At 53.8% G+C, this 23,295-nt stretch overlaps 1 protein-coding gene across 2 annotated transcripts in view; it reads left to right on the forward strand.

Annotated features, from left to right (window-relative positions):
• The window catches only part of PCGF1 (polycomb group ring finger 1), a 57,891-nt gene extending 36,638 nt beyond the window's left edge, over nucleotides 1–21,253 (forward strand). For both annotated transcript variants that reach the window (XM_069744994.1, XM_069744995.1), the window contains exons 5-9: nucleotides 6,378–6,486; nucleotides 6,705–6,738; nucleotides 20,200–20,286; nucleotides 20,883–20,963; nucleotides 21,048–21,253. In XM_069744994.1, the coding sequence (XP_069601095.1) occupies nucleotides 6,378–6,486; nucleotides 6,705–6,738; nucleotides 20,200–20,286; nucleotides 20,883–20,963; nucleotides 21,048–21,095 (359 nt within the window). In that variant the 3' untranslated portion in view covers nucleotides 21,096–21,253. The remainder of the gene's footprint in view (nucleotides 1–6,377; nucleotides 6,487–6,704; nucleotides 6,739–20,199; nucleotides 20,287–20,882; nucleotides 20,964–21,047) is intronic.
• The last annotated feature ends 2,042 nt before the right edge of the window (nucleotides 21,254–23,295 follow it).

Consider the following 23,295-nt stretch of genomic DNA (forward strand, 5'->3'; position numbering starts at 1 on the left):
CAGACTCTTATTGCCGGCTGCAGTGTGTCCCTCCTGCAGACTCTCTCTTATTGCTGGCTGCAGCGCGTCCCTCCTGCAGAGTCTCTTATTGCCGGCTGCAGCGCGTCCCTCCTGCAGACTCTCTCTTATTGCCGGCTGCAGCGCGTCCCTCCTGCAGACTCTCTCTTATTGCCGGCTGCAGCGCGTCCCTCCTGCAGACTCTCTCTTATTGCCGGCTGCAGCACGTCTCTCCTACAGACTCTCTCTTATTGCTGGCTGCAGCGCGTCCCTCCTGCATATTCTCTCTTATTGCCGGCTGCAGCGCGTCCCTCCTACAGACTCTCTCTTATTGCCGGCTGCAGCGTGTCCCTCCTGCAGACTCTCTCTTATTGCTGGCTGCAGCGCGTCCCTCCTGCAGAGTCTCTCTTATTGCCGGCTGCAGCGCGTCCCTCCTGCAGACTCTCTCTTATTGCTGGCTGCAGCGTCTCCCTCCAGCAGACTCTCTCTTATTGCTGGCTGCAGCATGTCTGTCCTGCAGACTCTCTTATTGCCGGCTGCAGCGTGTCCCTCCTGCAGAGTCTCTCTTATTGCCGGCTGCAGTGTGTCCCTCCTGCAGACTCTCTCTTATTGCCGGCTGCAGCGTGTCCCTCCTGCAGACTCTTATTGCCGGCTGCAGCGTGTCCCTCCTGCAGACTCTCTCTTATTGCCGGCTGCAGCGTGTCCCTCCTGCAGACTCTTATTGCCGGCTGCAGTGTGTCCCTCCTGCAGACTCTCTCTTTTTGCCGGCTGCAGCGCGTCCCTCCTGCAGACTCTCTCTTATTGCCGGCTGCAGCACGTCCCTCCTGCAGACTCTCTCTTATTGCCGGCTGCAGCACGTCTCTCCTGCAAACTCTCTCTTATTGCTGGCTGCAGCGCGTCCCTCCTGCATATTCTCTCTTATTGCCGGCTGCAGCGCGTCCCTCCTACAGACTCTTATTGCCGGCTGCAGCGTGTCCCTCCTGCAGACTCTCTCTTATTGCTGGCTGCAGCGCGTCCCTCCTGCAGATTCTCTCTTATTGCTGGCTGCAGCGCGTCCCTCCTACAGACTCTCTTATTGCTGGCTGCAGCGCGTCCCTCCTGCAGATTCTCTCTTATTGCTGGCTGCAGCGCGTCCCTCCTGCAGAGTCTCTCTTATTGCCGGCTGCAGCGCGTCCCTCCTGCAGACTCTCTCTTATTGCTGGCTGCAGCGCGTCCCTCCTGCAGATTCTCTCTTATTGCCGGCTGCAGCGCGTCCCTCCTACAGACTCTCTCTTATTGCTGGCTGCAGCGCGTCCCTCCTGCAGATTCTCTCTTATTGCTGGCTGCAGCGCGTCCCTCCTGCAGAGTCTCTCTTATTGCCGGCTGCAGCGCGTCCCTCCTGCAGACTCTCTCTTATTGCTGGCTGCAGCGCGTCCCTCCTGCAGAGTCTCTCTTATTGCCGGCTGCAGCGCGTCCCTCCTGCAGACTCTCTCTTATTGCCGGCTGCAGTGCGTCTCTCCTGCAGACTCTCTCTTATTGCTGGCTGCAGCGTGTCCCTCCTGCAGAGTCTCTTATTGCCGGCTGCAGTGTGTCCCTCCTGCAGACTCTCTCTTATTGCCGGCTGCAGCGTGTCCCTCCTGCAGACTCTCTCTTATTGCTGGCTGCAGCGCGTCCCTCCTGCAGACTCTCTCTTATTGCCGGCTGCAGCGCGTCTCTCCTGCAGATTCTCTCTTATTGCTGGCTGCAGCGTGTCCCTCCTGCAGAGTCTCTCTTATTGCCGGCTGCAGCGCGTCCCTCCTACAGACTCTCTTATTGCCGGCTGCAGCGTGTCCCTCCTGCAGACTCTCTCTTATTGCCGGCTGCAGCGTGTCCCTCCTGCAGACTCTCTCTTATTGCTGGCTGCAGCGCGTCCCTCCTGCAGACTCTCTCTTATTGCCGGCTGCAGCGCGTCTCTCCTGCAGACTCTCTCTTATTGCTGGCTGCAGCGTGTCCCTCCTGCAGAGTCTCTCTTATTGCCGGCTGCAGTGTGTCCCTCCTGCAGACTCCCTCTTATTGCCGGCTGCAGCGTGTCCCTCCTGCAGACTCTTATTGCCGGCTGCAGCGTGTCCCTCCTGCAGACTCTCTCTTATTGCTGGCTGCAGCGTGTCCCTCCTACAGAGTCTCTCTTATTGCCGGCTGCAGTGTGTCCCTCCTGCAGACTCTCTCTTATTGCCGGCTGCAGCGTGTCCCTCCTGCAGACTCTTATTGCCGGCTGCAGCGTGTCCCTCCTGCAGACTCTCTCTTATTGCCGGCTGCAGCGTGTCCCTCCTGCAGACTCTTATTGCCGGCTGCAGTGTGTCCCTCCTGCAGACTCTCTCTTTTTGCCGGCTGCAGCGTGTCCCTCCTGCAGAGTCTCTTATTGCCGGCTGCAGCGCGTCCCTCCTGCAGACTCTCTCTTATTGCCGGCTGCAGCGCGTCCCTCCTGCAGACTCTCTCTTATTGCCGGCTGCAGCGCGTCCCTCCTGCAGACTCTCTCTTATTGCCGGCTGCAGCGCGTCCCTCCTGCAGACTCTCTCTTATTGCCGGCTGCAGCACGTCTCTCCTGCAGACTCTCTCTTATTGCTGGCTGCAGCGCGTCCCTCCTGCAGATTCTCTCTTATTGCCGGCTGCAGCGCGTCCCTCCTACAGACTCTCTCTTATTGCCGGCTGAAGCGTGTCCCTCCTGCAGACTCTCTCTTATTGCTGGCTGCAGCGCGTCCCTCCTGCAGATTCTCTCTTATTGCTGGCTGCAGCGCGTCCCTCCTGCAGATTCTCTCTTATTGCTGGCTGCAGCGCGTCCCTCCTGCAGATTCTCTCTTATTGCTGGCTGCAGCGCGTCCCTCCTGCAGAGTCTCTCTTATTGCCGGCTGCAGCGCGTCCCTCCTGCAGACTCTCTTATTGCTTGCTGCAGCGCGTCCCTCCTGCAGATTCTCTCTTATTGCCGGCTGCAGCGCGTCCCTCCTACAGACTCTCTCTTATTGCCGGCTGCAGCGTGTCCCTCCTGCAGACTCTCTCTTATTGCTGGCTGCAGCGCGTCCCTCCTGCAGATTCTCTCTTATTGCCGGCTGCAGCGCGTCTCAACACGGCGCATGTGATGAATATGAGAAAGCTGTGAAGCTTCAAGATCTGATTGTAAAGTATCATTTTCTGTTCTTCTGTAGTAATATCTGTTTGTTCCTCAGTTACAGGACGGTGGCCTCCATTATTCTCAGTCATCAGTATAACTGTACTTATGTATGAAGCATTGTTGGGTACAGGACTGCAGCCTCCATCTCACATACTGACTCTGCAGTTTTCTCCTAGCTGCTGTTCTCCATTATTCTCATTTATCAGTATAACTATACTTATCATGTATGAATCATTGTCAGTACAATAACAAGAACCTGCTCGTTGTGGAACTTGCAAGACTTTTTCCACTCCGGCCTGGAGACACTGGCTGCTGTGATAAGCTTTAGTATCTTTTCCTGCCGGTGTCTTGGGAACAATTTTCTTGTTGTCACAAACATATCGAATGTTGATAGCAGAATAGTTCCCTCTGTGACGTGTGCAGCATCCATTATAAGAAATATAAGGCGTCCCTTGAGTTTTGATCCTCCTTTTGGTTAAGGGCTTCTTCAGTCACTATTTTTCTAATACTTTCCAGTGAAACACTGAGTTTGCGGCCATTTCTCCGTTAAGAGCTGGTGGTGCAGATAGTGATGGTGGTCCGCCATCCTTCCCAGCAAGCTGTATGGGCGTCTATTACACGTTAGCTGCCATTGTTACATGCCTGTCACTTACATGATATCTTGTATCTGATGGCTGGAAGTGCGGGGCGCTGGTTTCTCGGGGGCGCTGTGGTCTTTCTCAGTCACCCTTTGAACACTTCTAGGAGGCAGCGTTGTCATTGTCTTTTTAGATTGGAAGCTCTAGTAGGAGCGGTTTTATCACTGCCTGAGGATGCGCTGACCTGGAGCTCACGGCCTTTGTTTTCTGCTGTCATACACGGACACACACAATATTTTGTATCTTGAGTTAATGTGAAAGGCTCAGATACCGTTTACTTCATAGGAAGCTTCTTAAACATTTTGTAATCGTATAAATTGGATCTGAAAAAACTATTTTGTCCTCAAAAAAGTTATATTATAATTCTTGCAAGAATAGGAAATTGTGTGTAACTTTGGAGAGAAATAAAACAAACTTTGCATCAATGAATAGTACAGATGATGACAAATAGGACATTTGTAATATGTTATCGCTTTACTCTCAGGGTAAACGTCTGGCTATGCTGTAAGAAGTCCTTGCCTTAATCCTGAGTGCAGGGATTCCTCACCGGTGGCTTTCTGCTCTGATGTGTAGATGAGGAGCCTTACTACTGAGCGTGGACATAAAGTGCAGCACAGATTCATCTCAACCAAAAGCAGAACAGACGTTTATAGGACATTTTATAACTTTGCCACATTATCATGGAAACATTTACAGCACGTCCTGTATTGTACTACTGCACCCAATGTGTTCTATATGATAGGAGTCCGAGTCGTTCCATTTTATACCAACTCCACCAATATGGACGACACGGACTCCACAGCCCTGCTTACTGTGTTGCTCCTGGTCACGGTCCCTCACTGGGTTTCGCCTGGCCACGGTCCCTCACTGGTCTGCGCCTGGCCACAGTCCCTGGCTGGTCTGCGCCTGGCCACTGTCCCTCACTGGTCTGCGCCTGGCCCCTGTCCCTCACTGGTCTGCGCCTGGCCCCTGTCCCTCACTGGTCTGCCCCTGGCCACTGTCCCTCACTGGTCTGCGCCTGGCCACTGTCCCTCACTGGTCTGCGCCTGGCCCCTGTCCCTCACTGGTCTGCGCCTGTCCACGGTCCCTGGCTGGTCTGCGCCTGGCCACTGTCCGTCACTGGGCCGCGCCTGGCCACTGTCCCTGGCTGGTCTGCACCTGGCCACTGTCCCTCACTGGTCTGTCTGCGCCTGGCCACTGTCCCTCACTGGTCTGCGCCTGGCCACTGTCCCTCACTGGTCTGCGCCTGGCCACTGTCCCTCACTGGTCTGCGCCTGGCCACTGTCCCTCACTGGTCTGCGCCTGGCCACTGTCCCTCACTGGTCTGCGCCTGCCCACTGTCCCTGGCTGGTCTGCACCTGGCCACGGTCCTTCACTGGTCTGCGCCTGGCCACGGTCCCTCACTGGTCTGCGCCTGGCCACTGTCCGTCACTGGGCCGCGCCTGGCCACTGTCCCTCACTGGTCTGCGCCTGGCCACTGTCCCTGGCTGGTCTGCACCTGGCCACTGTCCCTCGCTGGTCTGCGCCTGGCCACTGTCCCTCGCTGGTCTGCGCCTGGCCACGGTCCCTCGCTGGTCTGCGCCTGGCCACGGTCCCTCACAGGTCTGCGCCTGGCCACGGTCCCTCACTGGTCTGCGCCTGGCCACGGTCCCTCACTGGTCTGCGCCTGGCCACTGTCCCTCACTGGTCTGCGCCTGGTGTTATGATCAGGTAACCTTGGAGCAGCATGAAAACTTTCACTTGAGTAGGTGGTAACTATACTGACCGCAAACCCTGATCTTAACACCGCAACTAGAAGTAGCCGTGGGGTGTACCTAACAAACCCTAGACACCTCGTCACAGCCGGAGGACTAAATACCCCTAAAGATGGAAATAGGAATTCTACCCTGCCTCAGAGCAGAACCCCAAAGGATAGGCAGCCCCCCACAAATATTGACTGTGAGTAGTAGAGGAAAAGACACACGCAGGCAGGAAACAGGATTTAGCAAAAGAGGCCACTCTAGCTAAAATAGGACAGGATACTAGGCGGTCAGTATTAAAATCGTTCCAAAAATATCCACAGCAGAAAATACAAAAACTCCACCATCTAACTAAAGATGTGGAGCGTATATCTGCAACTCCAGAGAATCCAACAAGACTGAGAAAACACTGACACAGTCTAAGCTGGACAAGAAAAAACAAATGAATAGCACAGAATATAAGCACACTGCATGTGTGCCACAGAAAAAGAAACAGACACTTATCTTTGCTGAACTGGCAGCTAAGCAGGAGAAGCCAGAAAGTGATCCAACATTCCAGAAGAAACATTGACAACTGGAAAGGACTAATGAATCCTGCACACCTAAATATCCCAGTCAGAGCTGCAATCAGCAGATACACCTGGCCAGGACTGCGACTCAGAGACAACTGCATTCCCACCTACAACCACTGGAGGGAACCCAAAAGCAGAATTCACAACAGCCTGGCCACTGTCCCTCACTGGTCCGCGCCTGGCCACGGTCCCTCCCTCCCTCGCTCGCTGTGCTGCCACGGTCCCACCCTCCCCACATTCGCTCCCCAGCATCTTGTAACCTCGTGTCCTCATCCCCGGTGGTGTAATGCTGCTCTCTCTCTCCTAGATCCGGTGGTAGATGTCTCTCGGTTATCAGTCTCGCTGGCTGTCTCTCAGAGCACCTCGCACTACTATAGGAATGATGAACATGTCAGCCTGTGCCTGGAGAAGACAGGGTAACTGCGCCCTTATCTCCCCTATAAATCCTGCATGCGTAGCCCCCCGCCTGATTCTCGGCTAACGGTATGGGGTCACAGAGTAAGATCATAATTACCAGAAGAGTGAGGGCTTCTGGGTAATGTCATGGTGGGAGTGGTGGAGCGGTCTGACACTAGTTGGCCGTCTTTCCTTGCAGAAGATCAGAACCTTATCTGTTTCACAACTTGTTTTTCAGATCTGGCAAAGATAAAAAGAAGTTCCTCCTACAGGTAAGAATCATTGTCTTCTCTGCTCTGCCCCGATGCCCCTCGTCTCTGCTCTGCCCCGATGCCCCTCGTCTCCGCTCTGCCCCGATGCCCCTCGTCTCCGCTCTGCCCCGATGCCCCTCGTCTCTGCTCTGCCCCCGATGCCCCTCGTCTCTGCTCTGCCCCCGATGCCCCTCGTCTCTGCTCTGCCCCCGATGCCCATCGTCTCTGCTCTGCCCCCGACGCCCCTCGTCTCTGATTCCCCCCTTGCCTCTGATCTCTCACCGTCGCTGCTCTCCCCTGAGACCTCGTCACATATCCCAGGGAGGATACCTTTATCACTGTCACAGATCATTGTCAGGGATCCCACTGTGATGCCACCAATATGTCACGGATCCCACCAGATATGTCAGGGATCCCACCACTATGTCACGGTTCACGGGAAGATAACCTTATTGTTATTGGTTGTTTGGTTGCCCCTGGTTCTTTCTGAAGGGGATTTATCTATATCCCAGTTCCGGTTTGGAGCTTGCAGCTCTCTGGCGCCCCTTACCCTCAGGTCAGATTAGGTACTGCACCTGGGGTAATTAGTCGCCAGAAAGGCTGCCTGCTATGTACTGGCTATTGGGCTCACTACAGTGAGGGCGATATAACTACTCACACTCAGGCAGGAACAATAATTATCAATGCCGCGGTCGCTACAAAGCCACCCAACCGCACAGAACAAAGTATGCTGCCACCAGCTCCGATTTTCAAAGTATTGATTGGTCCGGAGCCAATTCAAATCAGCTCTCACTCCATCCATCACCTCTGATCCCTCACAGATGTGCTCTCCCCAACGTTCTCCATGTCTGATCCCTCACTGCTGCTGCTCTTTGTAAATGCCCCTCACCACTGCTGTTCTTCGTCCATCACCTCTGATCCCTCACAGATGTGCTCTCCCCAACGTTCTTCATGTCCGATCCCTCACTGCTGCTCTTTGTAAATGCTCCTCACCACTGCTGTTCTCCGTCCATCACCTCTGATCCCTCACAGATGTGCTCTCCCCAATGTTCTCCATGTCTGATCCCTCACTGCTGCTGCTCTTTGTAAATGCCCCTCACCACTGCTGTTCTCCTTCCATCATATCTGATCCCTCACAGATGTGCTCTCCCCAACGTTCTTCATGTCCGATCCCTCACTGCTGCTGCTCTTTGTAAATGCCCCTCACCACTTCTGTTCTCCGTCCATCACCTCTGATCCCTCACAGATGTGCTCTCCCCAACATTCTTCATGTCTGATCCCTCACTGCTGCTGCTCTTTGTAAATGCCCCTCACCACTGCTGTTCTCCGTCCATCACCTCTGATCCCTCACAGATGTGCTCTCCCCAACGTTCTCCATGGCCGATCCCTCACTGCTGCTGCTCTTTGTAAATGCTCCTCACCACTGCTGTTCTCACTCCTTCCATCACATCTGATCCCTCACAGATGTGATCTCCCCAACGTTCTCCATGGCCGATCCCTCACTGCTGCTGCTCTTTGTAAATGCCCCTCACCACTGCTGTTCTCCGTCCATCACCTCTGATCCCTCACAGATGTGCTCTCCCCAACGTTCTCCATGTCTGATCCCTCGCTGCTGCTGCTCTTTGTAAATGCCCCTCACCACTGCTGTTCTCAGTCCGTCCATCACCTCTGATCCCTCACAGATGTGCTCTCCCCAACGTTCTCCATGTCTGATCCCTCGCTGCTGCTGCTCTTTGTAAATGCCCCTCACCACTGCTGTTCTCACTCCGTCCATCACCTCTGATCCCTCACAGATGTGCTCTCCCCAACGTTCTCCATGTCTGATCCCTCACTGCTGCTGCTCTTTGTAAATGCTCCTCACCACTGCTGTTCTCCGTCCATCACCTCTGATCCTTCACAGATGTGCCCTCCCCAACGTTCTCCATGTCTGATCCCTCACTGCTGCTGCTCTTTGTAAATGCCCCTCACCACTGCTGTTCTCCGTCCATCACCTCTGATCCCTCACAGATGTGCTCTCCCCAACGTTCTCCATGGCCGATCCCTCACTGCTGCTGCTCTTTGTAAATGCTCCTCACCACTGCTGTTCTCACTCCTTCCATCACATCTGATCCCTCACAGATGTGATCTCCCCAACGTTCTCCATGTCTGATCCCTCACTGCTGCTGCTCTTTGTAAATGCCCCTCACCACTGCTGTTCTCACTCCGTCCATCACCTCTGATCCCTCACAGATGTGCTCTCCCCAACGTTCTCCATGTCTGATCCCTCACTGCTGCTCTTTGTAAATGCCCCTCACCACTGCTGTTCTCACTCCGTCCATCACCTCTGATCCCTCACAGATGTGCTCTCCCCAACATTCTCCATGTCTGATCCCTCGCTGCTGCTGCTCTTTGTAAATGCCCCTCACCACTGCTGTTCTCACTCCGTCCATCACCTCTGATCCCTCACAGATGTGCTCTCCCCAACGTTCTCCATGGCCGATCCCTCACTGCTGCTGCTCTTTGTAAATGCCCCTCACCACTGCTGTTCTCACTCCTTCCATCATATCTGATCCCTCACAGATGTGCTCTCCCCAACGTTCTCCATGTCCGATCCCTCACTGCTGCTGCTCTTTGTAAATGCCCCTCACCACTGCTGTTCTCACTCCTTCCATCATATCTGATCCCTCACAGATGTGCTCTCCCCAACGTTCTCCATGTCTGATCCCTCACTGCTGCTGCTCTTTGTAAATGCTCCTCACCACTGCTGTTCTCCGTCCATCACCTCTGATCCCTCACAGATGTGCTCTCCCCAACGTTCTCCATGTCCGATCCCTCACTGCTGCTGCTCTTTGTAAATGCCCCTCACCACTGCTGTTCTCCGTTCATCACCTCTGATCCCTCACAGATGTGCTCTCCCCAACATTCTCCATGTCCGATCCCTCGCTGCTGCTGCTCTTTGTAAATGCCCCTCACCACTGCTGTTCTCACTCCGTCCATCACCTCTGATCCCTCACAGATGTGCTCTCCCCAACGTTCTCCATGTCTGATCCCTCGCTGCTGCTGCTCTTTGTAAATGCCCCTCACCACTGCTGTTCTCAGTCCGTCCATCACCTCTGATCCCTCACAGATGTGCTCTCCCCAACGTTCTCCATGTCTGATCCCTCGCTGCTGCTGCTCTTTGTAAATGCCCCTCACCACTGCTGTTCTCACTCCGTCCATCACCTCTGATCCCTCACAGATGTGCTCTCCCCAACGTTCTCCATGTCTGATCCCTCACTGCTGCTGCTCTTTGTAAATGCTCCTCACCACTGCTGTTCTCCGTCCATCACCTCTGATCCTTCACAGATGTGCCCTCCCCAACGTTCTCCATGTCTGATCCCTCACTGCTGCTGCTCTTTGTAAATGCCCCTCACCACTGCTGTTCTCCGTCCATCACCTCTGATCCCTCACAGATGTGCTCTCCCCAACGTTCTCCATGGCCGATCCCTCACTGCTGCTGCTCTTTGTAAATGCTCCTCACCACTGCTGTTCTCACTCCTTCCATCACATCTGATCCCTCACAGATGTGATCTCCCCAACGTTCTCCATGTCTGATCCCTCACTGCTGCTGCTCTTTGTAAATGCCCCTCACCACTGCTGTTCTCACTCCGTCCATCACCTCTGATCCCTCACAGATGTGCTCTCCCCAACGTTCTCCATGTCTGATCCCTCGCTGCTGCTGCTCTTTGTAAATGCCCCTCACCACTGCTGTTCTCACTCCGTCCATCACCTCTGATCCCTCACAGATGTGCTCTCCCCAACGTTCTCCATGTCTGATCCCTCACTGCTGCTCTTTGTAAATGCCCCTCACCACTGCTGTTCTCACTCCGTCCATCACCTCTGATCCCTCACAGATGTGCTCTCCCCAACATTCTCCATGTCTGATCCCTCGCTGCTGCTGCTCTTTGTAAATGCCCCTCACCACTGCTGTTCTCACTCCGTCCATCATATCTGATCCCTCACAGATGTGCTCTCCCCAACGTTCTCCATGGCCGATCCCTCACTGCTGCTGCTCTTTGTAAATGCTCCTCACCACTGCTGTTCTCACTCCTTCCATCACATCTGATCCCTCACAGATGTGATCTCCCCAACGTTCTCCATGTCTGATCCCTCACTGCTGCTGCTCTTTGTAAATGCCCCTCACCACTGCTGTTCTCACTCCGTCCATCACCTCTGATCCCTCACAGATGTGCTCTCCCCAACGTTCTCCATGTCTGATCCCTCGCTGCTGCTGCTCTTTGTAAATGCCCCTCACCACTGCTGTTCTCACTCCGTCCACCACCTCTGATCCCTCACAGATGTGCTCTCCCCAACATTCTCCATGTCTGATCCCTCGCTGCTGCTGCTCTTTGTAAATGCCCCTCACCACTGCTGTTCTCACTCCGTCCATCACCTCTGATCCCTCACAGATGTGCTCTCCCCAATGTTCTCCATGTCTGATCCCTCACTGCTGCTGCTCTTTGTAAATGCCCCTCACCACTGCTGTTCTCACTCCGTCCACCACCTCTGATCCCTCACAGATGTGCTCTCCCCAACATTCTCCATGTCTGATCCCTCGCTGCTGCTGCTCTTTGTAAATGCCCCTCACCACTGCTGTTCTCACTCCGTCCATCACCTCTGATCCCTCACAGATGTGCTCTCCCCAACGTTCTCCATGTCCGATCCCTCACTGCTGCTGCTCTTTGTAAATGCCCCTCACCACTGCTGTTCTCACTCCGTCCACCACCTCTGATCCCTCACAGATGTGCTCTCCCCAACATTCTCCATGTCTGATCCCTCGCTGCTGCTGCTCTTTGTAAATGCCCCTCACCACTGCTGTTCTTCTTCCATCACCTCTGATCCCTCACAGATGTGATCTCCCCAACGTTCTCCATGGCCGATCCCTCACTGCTGCTGCTCTTTGTAAATGCCCCTCACCACTGCTGTTCTCACTCCGTCCATCACCTCTGATCCCTCACAGATGTGCTCTCCCCAACGTTCTCCATGTCCGATCCCTCACTGCTGCTGCTCTTTGTAAATGCCCCTCACCACTGCTGTTCTCACTCCGTCCACCACCTCTGATCCCTCACAGATGTGCTCTCCCCAACATTCTCCATGTCTGATCCCTCGCTGCTGCTGCTCTTTGTAAATGCCCCTCACCACTGCTGTTCTTCTTCCATCACCTCTGATCCCTCACAGATGTGATCTCCCCAACGTTCTCCATGGCCGATCCCTCACTGCTGCTGCTCTTTGTAAATGCCCCTCACCACTGCTGTTCTCACTCCTTCCATCATATCTGATCCCTCACAGATGTGCTCTCCCCAACGTTCTCCATGTCTGATCCCTCACTGCTGCTGCTCTTTGTAAATGCCCCTCACCACTGCTGTTCTCCGTCCATCACCTCTGATCCTTCACAGATGTGATCTCCCCAACGTTCTCCATGTCCGATCCCTCACTGCTGCTGCTCTTTGTAAATGCCCCTCACCACTGCTGTTCTTCTTCCATCACCTCTGATCCCTCACAGATGTGATCTCCCCAACGTTCTCCATGGCCGATCCCTCACTGCTGCTGCTCTTTGTAAATGCCCCTCACCACTGCTGTTCTCACTCCTTCCATCATATCTGATCCCTCACAGATGTGCTCTCCCCAACGTTCTTCATGTCTGATCCCTCACTGCTGCTGCTCTTTGTAAATGCCCCTCACCACTGCTGTTCTAACTCCTTCCATCACATCTGATCCCTCACAGATGTGCTCTCCCCAACGTTCTCCATGTCTGATCCCTCACTGCTGCTGCTCTTTGTAAATGCCCCTCACCACTGCTGTTCTAACTCCTTCCATCACATCTGATCCCTCACAGATGTGCTCTCCCCAACGTTCTCCATGTCCGATCCCTCACTGCTGCTGCTCTTTGTAAATGCCCCTCACCACTGCTGTTCTCCTTCCATCACCTCTGATCCCTCACAGATGTGCTCTCCCCAACGTTCTCCATGTCTGATCCCTCACTGCTGCTGCTCTTTGTAAATGCCCCTCACCACTGCTGTTCTCCTTCCATCACCTCTGATCCCTCACAGATGTGCTCTCCCCAACGTTCTCCATGTCTGATCCCTCACTGCTGCTGCTCTTTGTAAATGCCCCTCACCACTTCTGTTCTCCGTCCATCACCTCTGATCCCTCACAGATGTGCTCTCCCCAACGTTCTCCATGTCTGATCCCTCACTGCTGCTGCTCTTTGTAAATGCCCCTCACCACTGCTGTTCTCCGTCCATCACCTCTGATCCCTCACAGATGTGCTCTCCCCAACGTTCTCCATGTCTGATCCCTCACTGCTGCTGCTCTTTGTAAATGCCCCTCACCACTTCTGTTCTCCGTCCATCACCTCTGATCCCTCACAGATGTGCTCTCCCCAACGTTCTCCATGTCTGATCCCTCACTGCTGCTGCTCTTTGTAAATGCCCCTCACCACTGCTGTTCTCCTTCCATCACCTCTGATCCCTCATAGATGTGCTCTCCCCAACGTTCTCCATGTCTGATCCCTCACTGCTGCTGCTCTTTGTAAATGCCCCTCACCACTGCTGTTCTCCTTCCATCACCTCTGATCCCTCACAGATGTGCTCTCCCCAACGTTCTCCATGTCTGATCCCTCACTGCTGCTGCTCTTTGTAAATGCCCCTCACCACTTCTGTTCTCCGTCCATCACCTCTGATCCCTCACAGATGTGCTCTCCCCAACGTTCTCCATGTCTGATCCCTCACTGCTGCTGCTCTTTGTAAATGCCCCTCACCACTGCTGTTCTCCGTCCATCACCTCTGATCCCTCACAGATGTGCTCTCCCCAACGTTCTCCATGTCTGATCCCTCACTGCTGCTGCTCTTTGTAAATGCCCCTCACCACTTCTGTTCTCCGTCCATCACCTCTGATCCCTCACAGATGTGCTCTCCCCAACGTTCTCCATGTCTGATCCCTCACTGCTGCTGCTCTTTGTAAATGCCCCTCACCACTGCTGTTCTCCTTCCATCACCTCTGATCCCTCATAGATGTGCTCTCCCCAACGTTCTCCATGTCTGATCCCTCACTGCTGCTGCTCTTTGTAAATGCCCCTCACCACTGCTGTTCTCCGTCCATCACCTCTGATCCCTCACAGATGTGCTCTCCCCAACGTTCTCCATGTCTGATCCCTCACTGCTGCTGCTCTTTGTAAATGCCCCTCACCACTGCTGTTCTCCTTCCATCACCTCTGATCCCTCATAGATGTGCTCTCCCCAACGTTCTCCATGTCTGATCCCTCTCTGCTGCTGCTCTTTGTAAATGCCCCTCACCACTGCTGTTCTCCGTCCATCACCTCTGATCCCTCACAGATGTGCTCTCCCCAACGTTCTCCATGTCTGATCCCTCACTGCTGCTGCTCTTTGTAAATGCCCCTCACCACTGCTGTTCTCCGTCCATCACCTCTGATCCCTCACAGATGTGCTCTCCCCAACGTTCTCCATGTCTGATCCCTCACTGCTGCTGCTCTTTGTAAATGCCCCTCACCACTTCAGGAGGGCAAATTTCCAACGGATGAGAGAGGATCTTGGTGCAATTAACTGGGACGATATCCTGAGACACAAAAATACACAGAGAAAATGGGAGACGTTTATTAGCATCCTGGATAGGACCTGTGCACAGTATATACCGTATGGGAATAAACATATTAGAAATAGGAGGAAACCAATATGGCTAAATAGAGCTGTAAGGGGCGCAATAAGGGACAAAAAGAAAGCATTTAGAGAATTAAAGGAAGTAGGTAGTGAGGAGGCATTAAATAAATACAGAAAATTAAATAAATTCTGTAAAAAGCAAATCAAGGCAGCAATAATAATAATAATAATAATAATTTTATTTATATAGCGCCAACATATTCCGCAGCGCTTTACAAATTATAGAGGGGACTTGTACAGACAATAGACATTACAGCATAACAGAAATACAGTTCAAAACAGATACCAGGAGGAGTGAGGGCCCTGCTCGCAAGCTACAAACTATGGGGAAAAGGGGAGACACGAGAGGTGGATGGTAACAATTGCTTTAGTTATTCGGACCAGCTATAGTATAAGGCTCAGGTGTTCATGTAAAGCTGCATGAACCAGTTACCTGCCTAAGTATGTAGCAGTACAGACACAGAGGGCTAATACTGCATAAAGTGTATGAGAACATGATGCGAGGAACCTTTTTTTTTTTTATTATAAATAGGCCACACAGGGATCGTTAGGTTAATGCATTGAGGCGGTAGGCCAGTCTGAACAGATGAGTTTTTAGGGCACGCTTAAAACTGTGGGGATTGGGGATTAATCGTATTAACCTAGGTAGTGCATTCCAAAGAATCGGCGCAGCACGTGTAAAGTCTTGGAGACGGGAGTGGGAGGTTCTGATTATTGAGGATGTTAACCTGAGGTCATTAGCGGAGCGGAGGGCACGGGTAGGGTGGTAGACTGAGACCAGGGAGGAGATGTAGGGTGGTGCTGAGCCATGGAGTGCTTTGTGGATGAGGGTAGTAGTTTTGTACTGGATTCTGGAGTGGATGGGTAGCCAGTGTAATGACTGGCACAGGGTAGAGGCATCGGTGTAACGGTTGGTGAGGAATATAATCCTGGCAGCAGCATTCAGGACAGATTGGAGTGGGGAGAGTTTGGTAAGAGGGAGGCCGATTAGTAGAGAGTTACAATAGTCCAGACGAGAATGAATAAGTGAAACAGTAAGAGTTTTTGCAGAGTCGAAAGTAAGAAAAGGGCGAATTCTAGAAATGTTTTTGAGATGCAGGTAAGAAGAGCGAGCCAGTGATCGGATGTGGGGGGTGAATGAAAGGTCAGAATCAAGGATGACCCCAAGGCAGCGGGCATGTTGCTTTGGAGTAATGGTGGAACCGCACACGGAGATGGCAATGTCAGGCAAAGGTAGGTTAGTAGAGGGAGAGAACACGAGGAGTTCAGTTTTTGACAGGTTTAGTTTCAGATAGAGGGAGGACATGATGTTAGAGACAGCGGTAAGACAATCACTGGTGTTTTCTAAAAAGGTCGGTGTGATATCGGGAGCAGAAGTGTATAATTGGGTGTCGTCAGCATAGAGATGGTACTGGAAACCAAATCTACTGATTGTTTGTCCAATAGGGGCAGTATACAACGAGAAGAGTAGGGGGCCTAGGACTGATCCTTGAGGAACCCCAACAGTAAGGGGAAGGTGAGAGGAGGAAGAACCAGCAAAACATACAGTGAAGGACCGGTCAGAGAGATAGGAGGAGAACCAGGAGAGAACGGTGTCCTTGAGGCCGATGGAGCGGAGCATAGTGAGGAGGAGCTGATGATCCACAGTGTCAAATGCTGCAGAGAGATCCAAGAGAATTAGCATGGAGTAGTGACCATTAGATTTAGCTGTTAGTAGGTCATTAGAGACTTTAATGAGGGCAGTTTCAGTAGAGTGTAAAGAGCGGAAGCCAGATTGAAGAGGGTCGAGAAGAGAGTTATCTGAGAGATAGCGGGTAAGACGGGAGTGGACCAGGCGTTCGAGGAGTTTAGAGATGAAGGGAAGATTAGAGACAGGTCTATAATTAGCGGCACAGTTTTGATCGAGGGATGGTTTTTTAAGTAATGGATGTATGATGGCATGCTTAAATGAGGAGGGAAAAATACCGGAAGTGAGGGAAAGGTTGAATATTTTTGTTAGGTGAGAGGTGATAGCCGGGGAAAGGGACTGGAGGAGATGTGACGGAATGGGGTCACTGGTGCAAGTGGTCGGGCGCGAAGATGCAAGGAGCAAAGATTGAGACAGAGAGACTCATTGCCAGAGAGAGTAAAAATAATCCTAAAATATTCTTTAACTACATAAATAGTAAGAAACTAAAAAATGATAGTGTTGGCCCCCTTAAAAATAGTCTGGGTGAAATGGTGGATGAGGATGAGGAAAAAGCCAATATGCTAAATGACTTTTTTTCATCAGTATTTACACAAGAAAATCCCATGGCAGACAAAATGTCTAGTGATAAAAATTCCCCATTAAATGTCACCTGCTTAACCCAGCAGGAAGTGCGGCGTCGTCTAAAAATCAGTAAAATTGACAAATCTCCGGGCCCGGATGGGATACATCCCCCGAGTACTGCAGGAATTAAGTACAGTCATTGATAGACCATTATTTTTAATCTTTAAAGACTCCATAATAACAGGGTCTGTGCCACAGGACTGGCGTATAGCAAATGTGGGGCCAATATTCAAAAAGGGAACAAAAACTGAACTCGGAAACTATAGGCCAGTAAGCTTAACCTCTACTGTGGGTAAAATCCTGGAGGGCATTCTAAGGGACGCTATACTGGAGTATCTGAAGAGGAAGAACCTCATGACCCAGTATCAGCACGGGTTTACTAGGGACCGTTCATGTCAGACTAATCTGATCAGTTTCTATGAAGAGGTAAGTTCCGGATTGGACCAAGGGAACCCAGTGGATGTAGTGTATATGGACTTTTCAAAAGCTTTTGATACGGTGCCACACAAAAGGTTGATACATAAAATGAGAATAATGGGGATAGGAGGAAATATGTGCAAGTGGGTTGAGAGCTGGCTCAGGGATAGGAAACAAAGGGTGGTTATTAATGGAGCACACTCGGACTGGGTAGCGGTTAGCAGTGGGGTACCACAGGGGTCCGTATTGGGCCCTCTTCTTTTTAACATATTTATTAATGAACTTGTAGGGGGCATTCAGAGTAGAATTTCAATATTTGCAGATGACACTAAACTCTGCAGGGTAATCAATACAGAGGAGGACAATTTTATATTACAGGATGATTTATGTAAACTAGAAGCTTGGGCTGATAAATGGCAAATGAGCTTTAATGGGGATAAATGTAAGGTCATGCACTTGGGTAGAAGTAATAAGATGTATAATTATGTGCTTAATTCTAAAACTCTGGGCAAAACCGTCAATGAAAAAGACCTGGGTGTATGGGTGGATGACAAACTTAAATTCAGTGGCCAGTGTCAGGCAGCTGCTACAAAGGCAAATAAAATAATGGGATGCAGTAAAAGAGGCATAGATGCTCATGAGGAGAACATAATTTTACCTCTATACAAGTCACTAGTTCGACCACACTTAGAATACTGTGCACAGTTCTGGTCTCCGGTGTATAAGACATAGCTGAACTGGAGCGGGTGCAGAGAAGAGCGACCAAGGTTATTAGAGGACTGGGGGGTCTGCAATACCAAGATAGGTTATTACACTGGGGGCTATTTAGTTTGGAAAAACGAAGACTAAGGGGTGATCTCATTTTAATGTATAAATATATGAGGGGACAGTACAAAGACCTTTCTGATGATCTTTTTAATCATAGACCTGAAACAGGGACAAGGGGGCATGCTGTACGTCTAGAGGAAAAAAGGTTTAAGCATAATAACAGACGCGGGTTCTTTACTGTAAGAGCAGTGAGACTATGGAACTCTCTGCCGTATGATGTTGTAATGAGTGATTCATTACTTAAATTTAAGAGGGGACTGGATACCTTTCTGGAAAAGTATAATGTTACAGGGTATATACACTAGATTCCTTGATAGGGCGTTGATCCAGGGAACTAGTCTGATTGCCGTATGTGGAGTCGGGAAGGAATTTTTTTCCCCAATGTGGAGCTTACTCTTTGCACATGGGGTTTTTTTGCCTTCCTCTGGATCAACATGTTAGGGCATGTTAGGTTAGGCTATGGGTTGAACTAGATGGACATATAGTCTTCCTTCAACCTTAATAACTATGTAACTATGTAACTGCTGTTCTCCGTCCATCACCTCTGATCCCTCACAGATGTGCTCTCCCCAACGTTCTCCATGTCCGATCCCTCACTGCTGCTGCTCTTTGTAAATGCCCCTCACCACTGCTGTTCTTCTTCCATCACCTCTGATCCCTCACAGATGTGCTCTCCCCAACGTTCTCCATGTCCGATCCCTCACTGCTGCTGCTCTTTGTAAATGCCCCTCACCACTGCTGTTCTCCGTCCATCACCTCTGATCCTTCACAGATGTGCTCTCCCCAACGTTCTCCATGTCCGATCCCTCACTGCTGCTGCTCTTTGTAAATGCCCCTCACCACTGCTGTTCTCACTCCTTCCATCATATCTGATCCCTCACAGATGTGCTCTCCCCAACGTTCTCCATGTCCGATCCCTCACTGCTGCTGCTCTTTGTTAATGCCCCTCGCTGCTGCTGTTCTCCGTCCATCACCTCTGATCCCTCACAGATGTGATCTCCCCAACGTTCTTCATGTTCGATCCCTCACTGCTGCTGCTTTTTGTTAATGCCCCTCACCACTGCTGTTCTCCGTCCATCACCTCTGATCCCTCGTCGCTGCTCTTTTCAGGGCGGTGGAGTCGGTTTGCCAGACCTCTGACTCCCTCATACTTGGCTCACGTGTGATAAATTTCCTGTAGTAAACTGATAACATCCGGCTTCTTCTCACCATTATGATACAATATGTCGTGTCCCGTTCACTCTGGCAGTTCTGAGGTGAGTGAACATATTGGAAATTTCCCAGATTCTTCTGAAAACATTTACAGCACATTCTGAATTGTACTGTAGCACCCAGCATGTTCTGAATTTTAGGAGTTGGTCCATTTTATACCGACTCCACAGCATTCTCTTTTTTCCCCGGAAGATTCTTCCCCTCAGCACCAATCTCTCATTGCTACTGCTCTCACCCATCACCTTCAAACTTTACTGCCGCCCTTCGCCGTCCTTTGCCGACGCCCTTCGCCGTCCTTTGCCGACGCCCTTCGCCGTCCTTTGCCGACGCCCTTCGCCGTCCTTTGCCGACGCCCTTCGCCTTCCTTTGCCGACGCCCTTTGCCGTCCTTCGCCGACGCCCTTCGCCGTCCTTCGCCGACGCCCTTCGCCGTCCTTCGCCGACGCCCTTCGCCGTCCTTCGCCGACGCCCTTCGCCGTCCTTCGCCGACGCCCTTCGCCGTCCTTCGCCGACGCCCTTCGCCGTCCTTCGCCGACGCCCTTCGCCGTCCTTCGCCGACGCCCTTCGCCGTCCTTCGCCGACGCCCTTCGCCGTCCTTCGCCGTCCTTCGCCGACGCCCTTCGCCGTCCTTTGCCGTCGCCCTTCGCCGTCCTTTGCCGACGCCCTTCGCCGTCCTTTGCCGACGCCCTTCGCCGTCCTTTGCCGACGCCCTTCGCCGTCCTTTGCCGACGCCCTTCGCCGTCCTTTGCCGACGCCCTTCGCCGTCCTTTGCCGACGCCCTTCGCCGTCCTTTGCCGACGCCCTTCGCCGTCCTTTGCCGACGCCCTTCGCCGTCCTTTGCCGACGCCCTTCGCCGTCCTCCTTTGCCGACGCCCTTCGCCGTCCTTTGCCGACGCCCTTCGCCGTCCTTTGCCGACGCCCTTCGCCGTCCTTTGCCGACGCCCTTCGCCGTCCTCCTTTGCCGACGCACTTCGCCGTCCTTTGCTGACGTCCTTCATAGTGTCCTCTCATGTCTTTACAGCACAAATATGTCAGATGTTCAGTCCGCTCAGAAATCCGTCACCTGCGCAGAGTCCTCGCCCACCGCCTTGGGGCACCGTTTCCACAGGTAGTGTAAGAAAGCCGATGTGATGGCGTGCAGCGCTGTGCCAGTGTCCTGTGGGTGTGGGGAGAAGCAGCAGAGCGAAGAGTCCAGTGCTTTCCGTGTTAGTGGCGCTGTCTGCGGGGACGTCTGGCCGCGTCCTGCTCTTCTCCGTCCCGCTGCTCCTCTGATTATTCCCTGACGTTATAGGGAAGGGGGTGTGCCTCACCAGAAATAATGCAAAGTAGCCAGAAGACGCGCCCTCAGAGCTGCCCATGTGAAGGCCATAATTAGCCATGTGTACAAAGAGCCAGATCCTCTGCAGGGCTTATAACACAACGGCAAAATATATGGCAGCAAGCGCTGCACTCCTCCCCCGGGACGTCCCTGTATTAGCGAGAGAAATGTGAAACATCAGGACCTGGTGCCGATGGCGGAGGCGATGGGCGGCCACCAGGGGCCGAGTGCGGAGGAGACGGGCGGCCACCAGGTGCCGAGTGCGGAGGCGACGGGCGGCCACCAGGTGCTGAGGGCGGAGGCGACGGACGGCCACCAGGTGCTGAAGGCGACGGTGTGAGGGATTGGTACAGGTGCTGATGACAAGGTCTCCACATCTTCCTCAGGTCCATCTGATGATTGACAGCGCGCACCTTCCAGATCACATGACCATGAAGCAGCTATGGCTGACGCACTGGTATGGGAAGGTGAGCCCCCCCCAACCACAGCCTGTGTGTGACCCCCCGTGTACCTGGTGTAGCCCCCACTCACGTCTCCTGCTTGCCTTTCAGCCCGCGCCCCTGATTCTGTCCTACAGCGTGAAGGAGAAGAGAAGGTGACCCAGGGCCTGGGGCCCGCGCTCGACCAGCTCGCACTGTACATAGAAGCCTTTCCTCCACTCTGGGGGGCTCCGCACCTCACGGCCCCCACTGACTATTTCTAAAGGGAAAAGTTTATTTTATGATTTATTTAATTAATAAAATGCTGTTGCTACAAATCTGACTTCTGGGGGTCCTGAATATTGAGGCCGGCACAGGTCTTCATGTGTGGGGGCAGTGTACCATGTGGGGGGCTCAGGACTGGATATATGGGGAGGGGGCACGTGCCTAGATGTGAGCGGTGTACCATGTGGGGAGTGGGCACTAAGCTGGATGTGAGGGGGCAGGGGTGTACCATGTGGTGAGGGGGCACTGGGCTGGATATGATGGGGGAGGGGCGTACCATGTGGGGAGGGGGCACGGGGCTGTATGTGAGGGGGCAGGGGCGTACCATGTGGGGAGGGGGCACGGGGCTGTATGTGAGGGGGCAGGGGCGTACCATGTGGGGAGTGGGCACTGGGCTGTATGTGAGGGGGCAGGGGTGTACCATGTGGGGAGGGGGCACGTGCCTAGATGTGAGCGGTGTACCATGTGGGGAGTGGGCACTGGGCTGGATGTGAGGGGGCAGGGGTGTACCATGTGGTGAGGGGGCACTGGGCTGGATATAATGGGGGAGGGGCGTACCATGTGGGGAGGGGGCACGCGCCTAGATGTGAGCGGTGTACCATGTGGGGAGGGGGCACTGGGCTGGATATGATGGGGGAGGGGCGTACCATGTGGGGAGGGGGCACTGGGCTGTATGTGAGGGGGCAGGGGCGTACCATGTGGGGAGGGGGCACGGGGCTGTATGTGAGGGGGCAGGGGCGTACCATGTGGGGAGTGGGCACTGGGCTGGATGTGAGGGGGAGGGGTGTACCATGTGGGGAGGGGGCACTGGGCTGTATGTGAGGGGGCAGGGGCGTACCATGTGGGGAGGGGGCACGGGGCTGGATGTGAGGGGGCAGGGAGCTGGATGTGGGGGCAGGGGTGTACCATGTGGGGAGGGGGCACTGGGCTGGATGTGAGGGGGCAGGGGCATAAAATGTGGGGAGGGGGCACGGAGCTGGATGTGAGGGGGCAGGGGCGTACCATGTGAGGAGGGGGCACGGGGCAGGATGTGAGAGGGCAGGGGCGTACCATGTGGGGAGGGGGCACTGGGCTGGATGTGAGGGGCAGGGAAGTACCATGTGGGGAGGGGCCACTGGGCTGTATGTGAGGGGGAGGGGCGTACCATGTGGGGAGGGGGCACTGGGCTGGATGTGAGGGGGAGGGGCGTACCATGTGGGGAGGGAGCACTGGGCTGGATGTGAGGGGGGAGGGGCGTACCATGTGGGGAGGGGGCACTGGGCTGTATGTGAGGGGGGAGGGGCGTACCATGTGGGGAGGGGGCACTGGGCTGGATGTGAGGGGGAGGGGCGTACCATGGGGGGAGGGGGGGCACTGGGCTGGATGTGAGGGGCAGGGGCGTACCATGTGTGGAGGGGGCACTGGGCTGGATGTGAGGGGGAGGGGTGTACCATGTGGGGAGGGGGCACGAGGCTGCATGTGAGGGGGCAGGGAGCTGGATGTGAGGGGGCAGGGGTGTACCATGGGAGGGGGGACTGGGCTGGATGTGAGGGGGCAGGGGCATAAAATGTGGGGAGGGGGCACGGAGCTGGATGTGAGGGGGCAGGGGCGTACCATGTGAGGAGGGGGCACGGGGCTGGATGTGAGAGGGCAGGGGCGTACCATGTGAGGAGGGGGCACGGGGCTGGATGTGAGAGGGCAGGGGCGTACCATGTGGGGAGGGGGCACTGGGCTGGATGTGAGGGGCAGGGAAGTACTATGTGGGGAGGGGCCACTGGGCTGTATGTGAGGGGGAGGGACGTACCACGTGGGGAGGGGGCACTGGGCTGCATGTGAGGGGGAGGGGCGTACCATGTGGGGAGGGAGCACTGGGCTGGATGTGAGGGGGGAGGGGCGTACCATGTGGGGAGGGGGCACTGGGCTGTATGTGAGGGGGGGAGGGGCGTACCATGTGGGGAGGGGGCACTGGGCTGTATGTGAGGGGGGAGGGGCGTACCATGGGGGGAGGGGGGCACTGGGCTGGATGTGAGGGGCAGGGGCGTACCATGTGTGGAGGGGGCACTGGGCTGGATGTGAGGGGGAGGGGCGTACCATGTGGGGAGGGGGCATTGGGCTG

Source organism: Ranitomeya imitator, chromosome 1 (genome assembly GCF_032444005.1).
Source record: "Ranitomeya imitator isolate aRanImi1 chromosome 1, aRanImi1.pri, whole genome shotgun sequence".
Classification (NCBI taxonomy): Eukaryota; Metazoa; Chordata; class Amphibia; order Anura; family Dendrobatidae; genus Ranitomeya; species Ranitomeya imitator.